At 21.8% G+C, this 15,287-nt stretch overlaps 1 protein-coding gene across 1 annotated transcript in view; it reads right to left on the bottom strand.

The window, feature by feature from the left end:
- LOC122504655 (monocarboxylate transporter 10) overlaps positions 1–15,287 on the bottom strand; it is a 198,626-nt gene that overhangs the window by 46,636 nt on the left and 136,703 nt on the right. The window contains exon 6 of the mRNA XM_043615850.1: positions 12,500–12,668. Within this exon, the coding sequence (XP_043471785.1) occupies positions 12,500–12,668 (169 nt within the window). The remainder of the gene's footprint in view (positions 1–12,499; positions 12,669–15,287) is intronic.

Here is a 15,287-nt window from a genome sequence, read left to right as displayed (position 1 = left end):
GCATCTCTGCCAGAAACTAATTTTTCATTAATTACACAGTAAATCGTGAGGTATTAAAAAGTGTTGCAGATTAAATTAACACCAAAAAAGATTAAAATAATCAATTTTGGTGTTATTTTTTACAATGAATGAAATTTTAGTTCATTACATTTTTTTATAACTATAAAACATGAAGATATCGATAACTCCGAGTCTTTACAATTTTACTTTATATCAATTATTTTTAATAATTTTCGAAAAAGTTCTTAGGCAATTTTCAAATCCATTTGTCTACAATATTCAATTTTAGAAATTTCAATTATTCCTATATTCTTTAATTAAATGCATATTAAAAAATAAAAACTTCAAATAATAGAAAAGAAAATTCAATTAAACTTTATCATAAAAAAATAATTTCAAAATTCAATTATTTCTAAAACTTCACGCTATATTGCTTTTAGTATTTAATTATAATCTAAAATTTTAACTGAAATTCATTTTTATGAAATAAATATCAAATTTTTATTAAAAAATTCTACAAGAATTTAATTATTTAAATGCAAAAGTAAATAATTTATTGAATAATTGAATGTTTCTCAAAATTCAATTGTCATAAAGAATTTTATTCACAAATTTTTAAATAATTGATTTCTTTTGTCGAATTTTATTAAAACTTGAATGAACATAATTACTTTTTTCAAGAAATTCAATTATAATTGTATGAAAAATAATTGAAACGCTGCGATCAGTTTTATTATTAGTAAAAATAATTGAATTCTTAAGAAGAATTTTATTACTCTTGAAAATAATTGAATTTCTGCAATAATTTGTAACTTCTCTAAAATTAAATTTTTTTTCTAGTGTTTTTAACTAAAATTCTTCTAAAAATCCATTATTTTTAATAATTTTTTAAAAAGTTCTTTAAGAATTTTCAAATTCATTCGTTTACAATTCAATTTTACAAAATTTGAATTACTTAGAAATTTTGCAATTAAATATTTATTGAAAAATATAGAAACTTGAAATAATTTCAATAAAAATTCTATTAAACTTTTAAAAAGAATAAATTCTACAGAATTGTTTGTCAAAAATATGAAAAATTAAGAATTTCAATGAATTTAATTTAAAACTTTTTGAAAATTTAATTATTTCTAAAAATCCACGTTATAATGCTTTTAATATTTAATTATAATCTAAAATTTTAACTGAAATTCATTATTAAAACCATTTTTATTAGTAATTTCTACGAGAATTCAATTATTTAAATACAAAAATAAATAATTTATGAATTTCATGTTTCTTGAAATTCAATTCTCATAAAAAATGTTATCAACAAATTTTTTGAATCATTAAATTCTTTGGACGAATTTTAATAAAATTTGTAAGAATAATAAATTACATTTTTCGAGGAATTCGATTAAAATTGCATTAAAAATAATTTAAATTCTGCAATGAGTTTTATTATTTATGAAAATAATTGAATTCTTAAAAGAACTTTATTATTTATAAAAATAATTGAATCTCTGTAAAAAAAGTTATTATTTATGAAAATAATTGAAATTTTGACAAGAATTTGATTAAAATTTTGTAAAATAATTGAATATCAGAGAAGAATTTTATTATTTATAAAGAGAATTGAAATTTGGACGAGAATTTTTTTAAATTTTTGAACACAATTGAATTTAGTAAATATGTTACTAAGTCAGTTAGCAAGTTAGTAACTAATTTACTAACTTACTATTCTCCCTGGATAAGCTAAATTCGTTGAATTTTTACAAATCGTTGACTTTGGTGTTTTATTTAAAGTAAAATTTCATTCATAGTTAAAAATAACACCAAAATAGATTGTTTTAATCCTTTCTGGTGTTAATTTAATCCTAGAGGGATTAAACTGTTAAAGATTATTTTAATCCATTCTGGTGTTATTCTAACACTTCACGTTTTACTGTGTAGAAATACTAAATCAAGAACTCCATAATACATATATATATATACACAATATGTAAGTTAATTGAAGAAAATTTCTATTCCAAATATAGAAGTTAAAATGAGATTTTAAATGAAAAAACTTTCCCCCATGCACCTAGTATATGAATAAGTTTTTCGTGCGAAATCCGTGAAAGTCGTTCAAGTTAACTAGAAGATTTTATCATGACTGCATCACGCATGAATGAAATTCATGATTGTTTCGCGTAATTGTAACTCGATGATGAAAGTGATCATTATAAACTGTATAAACTGCTCTCGTTATTCCTCAGATGACAGTTTTAGAATCAAAAGAGACACAAACTCATACATAAATAACTGGTCTGGTTGTATTAGAAATTACCTCTAGAGGTTTTCTTTTTACTTGTTTATGTTATATACTGTACACTCGGAGAAAAAGTTTATTTCATTTAACGAAAGTGTTGAGTTAACTTAATGATGGTATTAACTTATTTTATTTGTTACGATAAAACGAGAGTTTTGTTGATTTAGATAAAAATTTCATTCCTTTTAACACTCGGAGGAAGAAATTTCAATTCAAATAAGATTTTCACAGTTTTTTCAAGGATATCAAATTCAGACAAAACACGAATTACAACGTTGCTTCGCAACACTTTTGATTCGTTTTTTTTATCTCAATTTGATATCTGCTGAAAAACTGTGTTACTTTAAACTATTAACTCGGAAGAAAATTTATTTGATTCATATAGCCTATACTATTAAATAAATACTTTGATTTGTAAGATAGTTTTTAAGTCAATTAATTTCTATTTGCTTCAAATACTGAAATAATTGATTCGAAAGCCAACAATTTATTTAACTTTTGGATAAAACTTATTTAATTCTAGTAAATATTTATTTCATAAAAGGCAAGCAATCGGTTATTTGAATTAAATAAAGTTTTTTCAACACTGACTATATTATTGACTTTTACTACTTGTAATACCAGACAAAAATTGAGAGAAGTAAAAATTAACACTCACTGATTTTATTATAATTAGATATGCTGTACTTGTTAATGTTGTTTAAAGTTGAAAATTTAATTTGTGTGACTAAACACTGATTTGTACTACTTTGAAAATATTATTTTTAAAAAATTCTTGTTTAAAAATTTATTTGATTGTTTTATTTATGTTGACATTGAAACTGCATTTCAAAATATAACTCTTTGAGGGGAAAAATGAAAAAATCCGTATGCCTGACAGAAAATTGATTTACACTACTTAAAATATACTTTTCTGGAAAAAATTAACTTTGGCAGATTGTACATAGATCCTTATTACAGAAAATACCGTACAGACAAAATTATAGTGTAAAATTTCTATTGGTCCGAAAGTTCATTGACTTTTACTACTTAAAATGAAATTTAAAACAAGAAAGTGCAACTAAAAATTATTTTTTTTATATACTATATATACTATACACAGTAAAAAGTAAATCTTACTTTAAGCGCTGTCTGAAATTAAACAAGTCGTGAAAATAATGGAAGTCTTAATTTCAGCTGCGCTTGCGTGAAAATAAGAACAGGCATTCTGAACTTACAATTGTCAGTACTGTAGTGAATTTCTAAATGATCACTGCATATAATAGTTAATATTCTTGAATTTTTTCCAATATTAATCACATTTTTAAACGTCAAACAAATTGACAGCTTCAGGTTAGGTTTTTACATTGTTTTTAAAATATACACTAGTCCTCATGTGATCAGTTTCAGAAACGTCTAAATATTGAATTTTTTTACCGACAGTACATAACAAGCAAAATAAAAATTTTATCATTAAATAAAAAAAAATTATATGAGTAAATAGTACTACTTATATTATTTGAATAAACAATATTGATTATCCATAATTATCCATAATATGACAGATTATGGAAAAATCATAAAAATCATTCATTTCCTGTTAAAAAATATTTAAAAATATTGAATCACTATTTACTTTTAGGTTATTTTTTAACGTTACCGATAAAAATAAGTTATAATGACGTTTTTATCGACTAAAATCGTAATAGAAAGTAATTTCGAAACTGACCACATATATTCCGAGCGCTGACAATCAAAATCAAAATATGTAACCTAAAAGGACTGAAAGTGTCAAATATATTCCGAGCGCTGCGACGATAAAAAACAAAATACATAACCTGAAAGTGTCAAATATTGAAATAATAAGAAACAATTATGAGTATAATATATATTAAGTGAAAAGAATGCTAGGTTTTCAAACTATTTTATCGTAAGTATATAACTGCTGAGTTTTCAATATGATTGTCTTAAATTCAGCACATTCAACGTGCTGAAAACCAGCATGCTTGCTCTTGAATTTCAGCCAAAAAATATGATTTGAAATTAAACACAGGCTGCCTTAAAAATGTTGCATCTTAAATTAAGGTACTCTTTATGCCTTAAATTAAGACTTTCTTTTTACTGTGTATATATACTATATATACTGGATTTAATTACTGGATCGTTTATTGACTTTTACTACTTAAAAAGTTAAAAAACTTGTCAGCAGACGAAATTCTAGTTGAAAAAATCACATATTGAGTTTAACTACTTAAAATACTTCTGAGAGGAAATTTTAGTTTAGAAAAATAATTTTTTCATCTAAAATACTCTTTTGTCTATCGATACATTTATTTTCACCATACACTTAAAATACACCTTTATGCCCTGAAATTGAATTAAAATTCACTTAGGCTGATGGAATATTGACTTGTACTACTTAAAATACCTCTTGGGAGAGATGCTGCTTATAAACAAACTTTGTCTGATTCGACATTGACTTGTACTACTCAAAGACAACATTTTTAAAAAGTTGCCGACTAAAATTCACTTTTTCCGATCGCGACAAAAATATTAAATAATTGTAACTATTTCTACTCATTTTGAAGAGTCTGAAAAAAATTTGTAGACCTGAAACCACGGTGTCTGATAATAAATTGATATTCACTACTTAAAATACGCGTTTAAATATTACAAATGGATAAAAATTCGCTTTAGTTGATTGAGCATTGACTTGCACTACATAAAATACCCTTCAAGGGGATCGTAGTTAAAAATAATGTTGGTCGGAATATATATTGACTTTTACTACTTAAAATACCATATTCAAACAAGTTAAGTGATACAAATTCTCTTTTACTATTCATAAGATCTATAATTATTTCTACTACTTAATTGTTTGGAGAATTTATTTATTTATTTATTTATTTTCAAGATACTTTTTTGCCTGATGATAAATTGATTTGCACTACTTAAACTACATGTTCATTGATTGAAATCGAATTAAAATTCACACTGGTTCATTTGCAATTGGCTCCTACTTAAAATACTTCTCAGGAGAAATTCCACTTAAGAATAAACTTTGTCTGATTGGCCATTGAGTTGTACTACTTAAAATAGCCTTTTCACCAAATTAAGAGATTAAAATTTACGTTTTTTTTATTGTGCCAAGTACAATTACTTCTATTTTTCAGTGTGGTATTTGCGAAAAATATGCTTTGAACCTACTGAATTAAGTAGTAAAAATAATTGTAATTAGCACCAGTAGTAAAAGTCAATGTATTAATTTTTTAACTAGAATTTTGTCGGAGAGGTATTTTAAGTAGTAAAAGTCAATGAACGATCGAACAGAGTTATTTCATGTCCAGTAATTTTACATAGAAGAAAGTTTTAAGTAGTACAAATCAATGTTCAATCAGAATAATTAATTGAAATTGTAAAGTACAAAGAAATAAGGGAAAATAATTCTCAAATACAGAATTTGGTGAGTGTCATATTTAAAAAGAGTGAAAATTACGAAATTAAAAATCCCAACAGTGTACTTTGTGAAAATGGATATTCCAAGTTATACTACTTAAAATACCCTTTTGACAAATTAAGTGATTAAATTTAATTTTTTCATCGTGCTAAGTACAATTACAACTCAGCTGAAAAAGTTTTATAGATATAGTATTTCACTAGAATCATTCTATAGAATTATTCTATATGAATTCTAATAAATATTCTATAGAATTTCACTAGAACGATTCTATAGAATTTCTACAAGAATTCTACTAAATTTTAGTGATTTTTAATTAAAAAGAATATAAATTTCGTGAAATAATTTTTTTTAACATTATATTATTGTACATAGATACTGCAGGGTTTAAACTAGATTTATAAATTCCGTAAATATCCGTAAATTTGCCTGAAGTCCGTAAAAGTTAGTTTTTTTTTAAAAAAAAGGTACGTAAAGTCCGTAATTTAATTAAAAAAGAACGAATAGTTCGTAAATTGTACGATACAATTTAGAGAATTTTAGAGAAATTACAAATGATTGTAGAAATTCAATAATTTTCAAATTCTTTGCAAAAATTCAATTATGTTCAACAATTTTTAAAAATTCTCATCAAAATTTCAATTATCTTTATAAATAATAAACTTCCTCCGAAATTCAATTATTTTCAAAAACTTTAATAGAAATTTTTGTCAAAATTTCAATTATTTTCGTAAATAATAAAATTCTTTTTAGGAATTCAATTATTTTCATAAATAATAAAAATCATTGCAGAATTTCAAATATTTTTAATGCAATTTTAATCGAATTTATCGAAAAAATTCTTAAAAATTTTATTAAAATTCGTCAAAAGAATTCAGTTATTTAAAAATTTATAGATAAAATTCTTTATGAGAGTTCAATTTTAAGACACATTCAATTATTCAATAAATTATTTATTTTTGTATTTAAATAATCGAATTCTAGTAGAATTTACTAATAAAAATTGATTTAAAAGTGAATTTCAGTTAAAAACAAATGAATTAGAAAATCCACAAAAAATTTTTTCAAAAATGATTAAAAATAATGGATTTATAGAAAAATTTTAGTAAACACTAGGGTAAGTGTACTAATTCCTGCGGTATTTTGGTCAAGACGTCTTTTAACTATAAAATATAATTTTTATATTGATCAAATTGAACTTATGTCTTATTAAATTTGTAGTTTGTGTTATTAAGATATGTTTACAATAAATAACATCTCTAAAATATAATTTATTTTAATAAATTTAATGAATTAAAAATAATATTCAATGCGTTTAATTCTGCGCGTTTGAGTCAGTTGCTGCGCATCAGTTGCTGCGCGAATTTAATTCCTGTGGGTCAGTTTCTGCGCAGAATTTCGTGTTTATGTGTATAATACCGCAAACTACTATGAAATCAAAATGGGACAATGATTTTAATCAATGTTTAATTGAATAGAATATAAATTTATTAAAAATAAATATATATCATATATTAACAAAAGTAACAAATAATTTCTGAATTATCACATTTTTGAAACATTTAGTTAAAACTTAATAACAGAATTCTTCCTTAATTAATTTATGTATTTATTAAATTTTCTTTAGTTTTTCCTCCATAATCTTCATTTTTTCTTTCATTTTCATAATTTTTTCTTGCTCTTTTTCAAAATAGATAGTCTATTGTAACCAGTCTTAGTTGATTTTCTGAGGGCGCAGAAATTAAATCAAGCCCAAATTCTGTGTTAATTACTACTCTTAAAAATAAAATATAATAACAGACAAAAATAAAGTAAAGTTTAATTTTTCTTTTAAAACAAGGTTTTCTTTATCTAAAATCATCATAATAATAACCACTTTAAGTCTAAAAACAATAATAAAGCCTTTTTTATGTAGGTATTTTTGCACCGCTAGCAAAGTTAGCAATGAAAATAAATAAAACCTTGAACACGTCAACTTTTAATTAAAATAAAATACATAAATATTAAGTTTTGGTATATACTTCCTATATCTATTTTAAAACTTACATCGTTAAGTAATTTTTAAAAAAAATTTCAAAATTATTTGTGCCCTGAACAAATGTATTTGTGCGCAGCAATTGACGCACTTACCCTAAAAAAAAATTTAATTTTGGAGAAGTTACAAATTATTGCAGAAATTCAATTATTTTTAAAAGTAATAAAATCCTTTGCAGAAATTTAATTATGTTCGAAAATAGTAAAATTCTTTTTAGGAATTCAATTATTTTCATAAATAATAAAACTTAATGCAGAATTTCAATTATTTTTAATACAATTTTAATCGAATTTCTCGAATAAAGTAGTTCTTAAAAATTTTATTAAAAATCTTCGAAAGAATTTAATTATTTAAAAATATGTTGATAAAATTCTTTATGAGAATTGAATATTAAGAAACATTCAATTGTTCAATAAATTGTTTATTTTTGTATTTAAATAATCGAATTCTAGTAGAATTTTCTAATAAAATTGATTTAAAAATTAATTTCAGTTAGAATTTTAGATAACAATTGAATATTAAAAGCAATATAGCGTGAATTTTTAGAAATAATTGAGTTCTAAAATTAATTTTTTAAAAAAAATTCCTAATTGAATTTTTTTTATATTATTTGAAGTTTTTATTTTCTAATATATATTTAAATAAAGAATTTACGAATAATTAAAATTTGTAAAATTGAATATATTGTAAATAAATGGATTTTGAAAATTGTCGAAGAACTTTTTCGAAAATTAATTGATTTAAAGAAAAATTGGTCCGTAATTTTTCATTTTTGGTCCGTAAAGTCCGTATTTTTAAATACTTTCACTGCGGCTCGAGCCCTGTTAATAAGTTAATGAATTATGTATATTTAAATAAATTTTGTTTTCAATGTGTTTGTTATCAATAAAAATTATTTTTACTACTTAATTGTTTGAGAAAATTTTTCATCCAAAAAATATTATTCAAAGTAAATTTTCATCTGGTGATTAAATTGATATACACTACTTAAAATACAAACATATTATACCAATAATAATTAATTTATTTGTATATTTATTTATTAATTATTTATATTTGTTTTTTTTCAACCAAAATTTATTTGCTTGAAGTAAATTTTCCTCCGAGTGTATAGTCACAAATATATATAAACTTGACAATATTTATCACCATAATTGGACGCTTACTGTATGACAGAGTCGAAATAGTGCAATACCAGCACCAATATAAACTATTCTCAAGTAGAGAAAGCACAGCTATTTTTCTCTTTTCGCAAAAAGGAATTCCTCTAATGATGTATACAATAGTACCATTGTGGGAACGAATAACGCGTTTAGAAAAGGGTAAAACATTTTTCACGGTTGAAAAAAAAGTGTTTTTCGGAAGAAAAAGAGAAAAAAATAGTAGCAAAAGAATTTAAGAGAAATGCCAGAGTCGAACATTTTAACTTTTAAGGAGCTGGTTGGGTGGAAGGAAAAAAAAATTTCTGAAAATAATGGCGCTTGGGATAAATGTTAGTGTGCGGTTCAACTGTTTGAGTTTAAAAGTGCGAGCGTCAAATTCTTAAGTCTTAAATAAGAAATAAAGTTCTCTGCCTTTTCTCCTTACACCATGGAAACTGTATAGAAGGAAAAATTTTATAAATTTTTATAATTTATAATTCGTAAACAGGGTTGCCACAAATATTTGATTTTATTTTTCCCTGACTTTTCCCTGATTTCCAGACAAAATTTTCACTTTTTCCCTGAACATAAAGAATATTCTGATTCACTCTAAAAATTATTAGATACCTACTTAAAAAAAACATTCTATTATATTTACCTACGAATTTCTTAAATTGTAAAATTATTCGAATTTCGCAAACATCAATAACTAAATTTTTAAATAAGTATTTAATTATTATTTTTCCATAGGAATTAAAATTCTTCAAAACATTCAAATTCAAACATTTTTAAAATTAAAAAACATATATTACTCCGAGTCTTCGACTCGGAGTGATTGATATCTTCATGTTTTACAAAAATTTTTAATTTCATGAAATTTTTCAAAAAAAAAAATAAAATTATTTACAAAAATTCTAATAAAATTCGTTGCAAGAATTAAATTATTTTCATAAATAATAAAATTCTTCACGGGGTTTCAATTATTTTTAATGCAATTTTAAATAAATTTCTCGAAAAATGAAATTATCTTCAAAAATTTTTTGCAAGAATTAAATTAGATAGGTACATTTCACAAATAATGAAATTCTTCGCTGAAATTCAAAAATTTTCAAAATTTACAATTTTAATAAAAGTTTTCAAAAGAATTTAATTATTTAAATAAAATGTAATAAAATTCGTTGCATAAATTCAATTATTTTTACAAGTTATAAAATTTTTCACATGAATTCAATTATTTTTAAAAAAATTGATAAAATTCGTTGTAATAATTCCATTATTTTCATAAATTATAAAATTTTTCTGAAGATTTCAATTATTTAAAATACAATTTAAAGTAAATTCCTAGAAAAATGTAATTATTTTCCAAAATTTTATTAAAATTTTTCGAAAGAATTCAATTATCTATTATTTTTAAAAAATTATGCTATAATGCTTTTAATATTTAATTATAATCTAAAATTTTAACTAATATTCATTTTCAAATCAATTTTTATTGGAAAATTCTACAAGAATTTTTATTATTTAAATACAAAAATAAATAATTTATTCAATAAATGAATGTTTTTCAAAACTAAATTATCATAAAGAATTTTATCAACAAATTTGAATTTTTTCGAAAAAATTTAATAAAATTTTCAAGAATAATTAAATTTTTTGAGGAATTCAATTAAAATTGTATTAAAAATAATTGAAATTCCGTGATGAATTTTATTATTCATGAAAATAATTGAATTTTTGTAAAAAATGTTATTATTTATGAAAATAATTGAATTATTGCGAAGTTTGCTTAGAATTTTATCAAAAAATTTTTTTTAAATAATTGAATTCTTTTGGTTAATTTTATGAAAATAGTAGATATTGAAAATCATTGAATTGAGAAAATTTTTTTGAAAATAATTGAAATTTTGCAAAGAATTCTATTAAAATTTTTGAAATAATTGAAATTTGGAGAAGAATTTTATTATTTTAAAGATAATTGAATTTTTATGAGAATTTTTTTTAATTTTTGAACATAATTGAATTTCTGCGAAGAATTTTATTACTTTTGAAAATAATTGAGTTTCTGCAATCATTTGTAACTTCTCCAAAATAAAATTTTTTTAGTGTTTTTAACTAAAATTCTTCTGTAAATTCATTATTTTTAATAATTAATTAAATATAAATTGACAAATTTAACTAATTTTAGAAGATTTTGAATTATTCCCGTTTCTTAATATTTTTGTAGAAAATTTTCAATTTTCATAAGGAAATACTTTACATCATTTCTATTTCTTAATTACAATTGTTTTAATAAATTCCGAAGTTTTTTAAAAATAAAGGAAAAAATGTTTATAAATTATATTATTCGTCAATTACAAATTTTAATTGAAAATGAAAATTTTTGAAATTTTAGAAAAGAAAGAAAAAGATTTTACTCAAAAAAATGTTCTGTTACATTTATTTACAAATTTGTTTAATTCTAAAATAAAATAATTATTTTATATTATAAGAATATTGTTATTGTAATTTCTTCAAAATTATTTTCATATTCAATTATTTTCTAAAATTTTAACTAAAATTTATTTTTAAATCAATTTTTATTAGTAAATTCTACGAGAATTCAATTATTTACATAGAAAAGTAAATTATTTATTGAAGAATTGAATGTTTTTTTAAAATTGAACTCTCATTTAAAGAATTTTATCAACAAAATTTTTAAATAGGTAATTAAAATTCTTTTGACAAATTTCAATAACGTTTTTCAGAATAATTTCATTTTTCGAGAAAAAAGATTAAAATTGTAATAAAAATAATTGAAATTCTGCGATGAGTTTTATTATTTATGAAAATAATTGAATTATTGAGAAGAAACTTATAAAAAAATTTGTAAATAATTGAATAGCTGTGAAATTTTTATTATTTATGAAAATAATTAAATGTTTGCGTACAATTTTATTAAAATTATTTTTAAATAATTGAATTCTTTTGGTTAATTTTATGAAAAGTAGATATTGAAAATCAATGAATTGAGAAAAATTTTTTGATAATTATTGAAATTTTGCAAAGAATTCTATTAAAATTTTTGAAATAATTGAAATTTGGAAAAGAATTTTATTATTTTAAAGATAATTGAATTTTTTTTAATTTTTGAACATAATTGAATTTCTGCGAAGAATTTTATTACATTTGAGAATAATTGAGTTTCTGCAATCATTTGTAACTTCTCCAAAATTCAATTTTTTCCAGTTACTTAAATAAAAATCCTGACTTCCCTGACCAATTTTACTTTGCCTGACTTTTACCTGAATTCCCCGACTTCCCTGACCTGTGGCAACCCTGGTAAAACTATTTTTATAGAAATTGTTTAAATCTTCATTTTTTCCAAACTTCCTCGACTTTTACAATTTTTCTCTCTTTTTTTCAAATTTTCCCCTAAATTGTGGCAAACCTGCGGAAATAGTAAAATTTACTCGTCCGGAAATGGCAAAAATTGCCAAACAGCAGAAATGGGGGGGAAAATTCTGACTCTTGCTTCACATCGAAAATAGTGAAAGTTAGTGAATTATTTTTTACATCGAATTTTTTTTATTAACAAATAGAATGAGTTTTGAATTCACCTTAATATAACTTGATGCATTTGGAGTGCGAATGAAGTGAAAAGGGATGCCAAGGCTAGAACGAGTCCTCCAATCACTGCTATGAGTCTGGTGCTTCCTCGACGACATGCACCAACAACCAGAGGCGCCGAACCACGTGACACAGCGGCACTTAAAGCACCAACCCAAGCTGAAACATTAATCTGGTTGTTAGATTGAGAAACACGAGTAAATCTCTCCTCTCCTCTCCTTCTCTCTCTCTCTCTCTCTCTCTCTCTCTCTCTCTCTCTCTCTCTCTCTCTCTCTCTCTCTCACTCACTCTTTCTCTCCCTCCCTTGTCCACTTCTGTTGGACCCACTTTTCCTTTTATACATGAATTTCATCTCACCTCGACTAACATAATCTAATCACATCATGTGGCCACTTTCAAAGAACCACGAACTCTCTCCAAAAACCTTTTTACTCCATTTTCTTTTTCAACTCGACGACGATAATTAATTGCTTTTTTTCTAAGGAATCGAAAAATATTTTGCCCCTTAAATTTTCATCCAAATAAAAAAACATTTAAACAGAAAATATATTTTTTGTTTGTAAAGATTTTAAAATACAAAAAAATATTCTTTTTTCTTGAAGAAAAAAAAATCATTAAGATCTCTTCTTGAAGGAAAAAAATAGCAGGCTTCACACTTATCTAAAACCAACTATTTACTACTTTTTTACGATTTGCTACTATTTTCTTTTTTTTTCTTTAGAATTTACACTGTTTTAAATCAGCTAATAATTGAAATAAAAAACTATTCTTAAAAAAAATTTTTAAATTTCTTTGAAACGATTCAATTATTTTGAAAAATTTTAAGAAACTTATTCGTATAAATTCAATTATTTTCCCAAATAATGAAAATCTTCGCAGACATTTAATTATCTTCAATATCTACTATTATTTAATAAAATTTGCCAAAAGAATTCAATTATTTAAAAGAATCTTAAGAAAATTCTTCGTAAATATTCAATTGTTTTGATAAATATAAAAAAAAAATTTACAGGAATTCAATTATTTAAAATACAATTTTCATTGATTCTTTTCGAAAAAAATCAATTATTTAAAAGAATTTTTAGAAAATTCTTCTTGGAAATTCAATTATTATTTGAAAATTTTAATGCGATTCTTCGCAGGAATTCAATTATTTTAAAAAATTTTATTAGCATTCTATATATAAAAATCAAATTAAAAAAAAAATTAAATTTTAATTAAATTCGTCGAAAAAAATGTGTAAGAATTCAATTATTCAAGTAAATAATAAAATTCTTCGCTGGAATTTAATTATTTTCATAAATAATAAAATACTTTGGATAAATTCAATTATTTTGAATATAATTTTAAGAAACTTCTTCGCACATATTTAATTATTTTTATAGTTAATAAAATTTTAACAAAGAACTCAATGGCATAAAATACAATTTTCATAAAATTTTTCGAACAAAATCAACTATTTAAAAAATTTTATTCTTTGCTAGACATAAATTATTTTTATAAATAATAATACTTTTCACAGAATTTGAATTTTTTTTATACAATTTTAAATAAATTTCTTGAAAAAAGCAATTATTTTTAAAAATGTTATTAAAATTCTCCGTAAGAATTCAATTAATTTTATCAAATTTTTTTTTATCAAATCTTCACAGAAATTCAATTATTTTTAATATCTACTATTATTTAATAAAATTTCTCAAAAGAATTCAATTATTTAAAAGAATCTTAATACAATTCTTTGAAAATATTCAATTGTTTTCATAAATAATATAATTTTTACAGAAATTCAATTATTTCAAATACAATTTTCATTGAATTTTTTCGAAAAAAAATCAATTATTTAAAAGAATTTTTATAAAACTCTTCTTGGGAATTCAAATACAATTTTCATTGAATTTTTTCGAAAAAAATCAATTATTTAAAATAATTTTTATAAAATTCTTCTTGGGAATTCAATTATTATTTGAAAATTTTAATGCAATTCTCCGTAGAAATTTAATTATTTTTAAAAATTTTATTAAAATTCTATATATATTAAGAATTGAATTATTTTTAATAAAATTTTAATTAAATTCGTCGAAAAATATTTGTAAGAATAATAAATTCCTTGAAAAATGCAATTTTTTAAAAAAAATTTATAATATTCTTCGAAAGAATTAAATTATTTTAAGAAATTTTGATAAAATTCTTTATAAGACTTCAATATTAAGAAATATTCAATTATTCAATAAATTATTTATTTTTATATTTAAATAAATGAATTTTCGTAAAACTTTCTAAAAAGAATTGACTTAAAATTTATGTTTAATTAAAAATTTAGTTTATAATTAAATATTAGAAGTGTTATATTATGAATTTTTAGACATAATTAAGTTTAAAAAGATTTTTAAATTGTAATCTTTGAAAATTTTAATTGTAAAACTATAAAAATATTCAATTTTTTCGTTTTTTTTTAAATATGTAAATTAATTTTTTTTATTAATTAATTAATTTTTTTCTTTAAAAATTATTCAAGTTTTGAATAATTTTAATTAAAAAACATCAACAAAAAAATTATTGAATTTTGGAAGAATTACAGTTGTAATTTTTTAGAAATTATTAAATTTGAAAAAGATTTTACACAGTAATCATTTAGAATATTGTAATTGTAATTTCTGTGGATAAATAAATAAGTATTTAAATATTTATTTCACAAAAATTATTCAAGTTTTGAATGTAATTTAATTTCAAAATTATGAAAAATATTCGTATTTTGAAAAAATTGTAATTAAAATGTTT

This window comes from Leptopilina heterotoma, unplaced genomic scaffold (genome assembly GCF_015476425.1).
Source record: "Leptopilina heterotoma isolate Lh14 unplaced genomic scaffold, ASM1547642v1 Lhet_31, whole genome shotgun sequence".
In the NCBI taxonomy this organism is placed as follows: Eukaryota; Metazoa; Arthropoda; class Insecta; order Hymenoptera; family Figitidae; genus Leptopilina; species Leptopilina heterotoma.
Note: the sequence above shows the minus strand (reverse complement) of the source record. Positions and strands in the feature narration are given on the sequence as shown.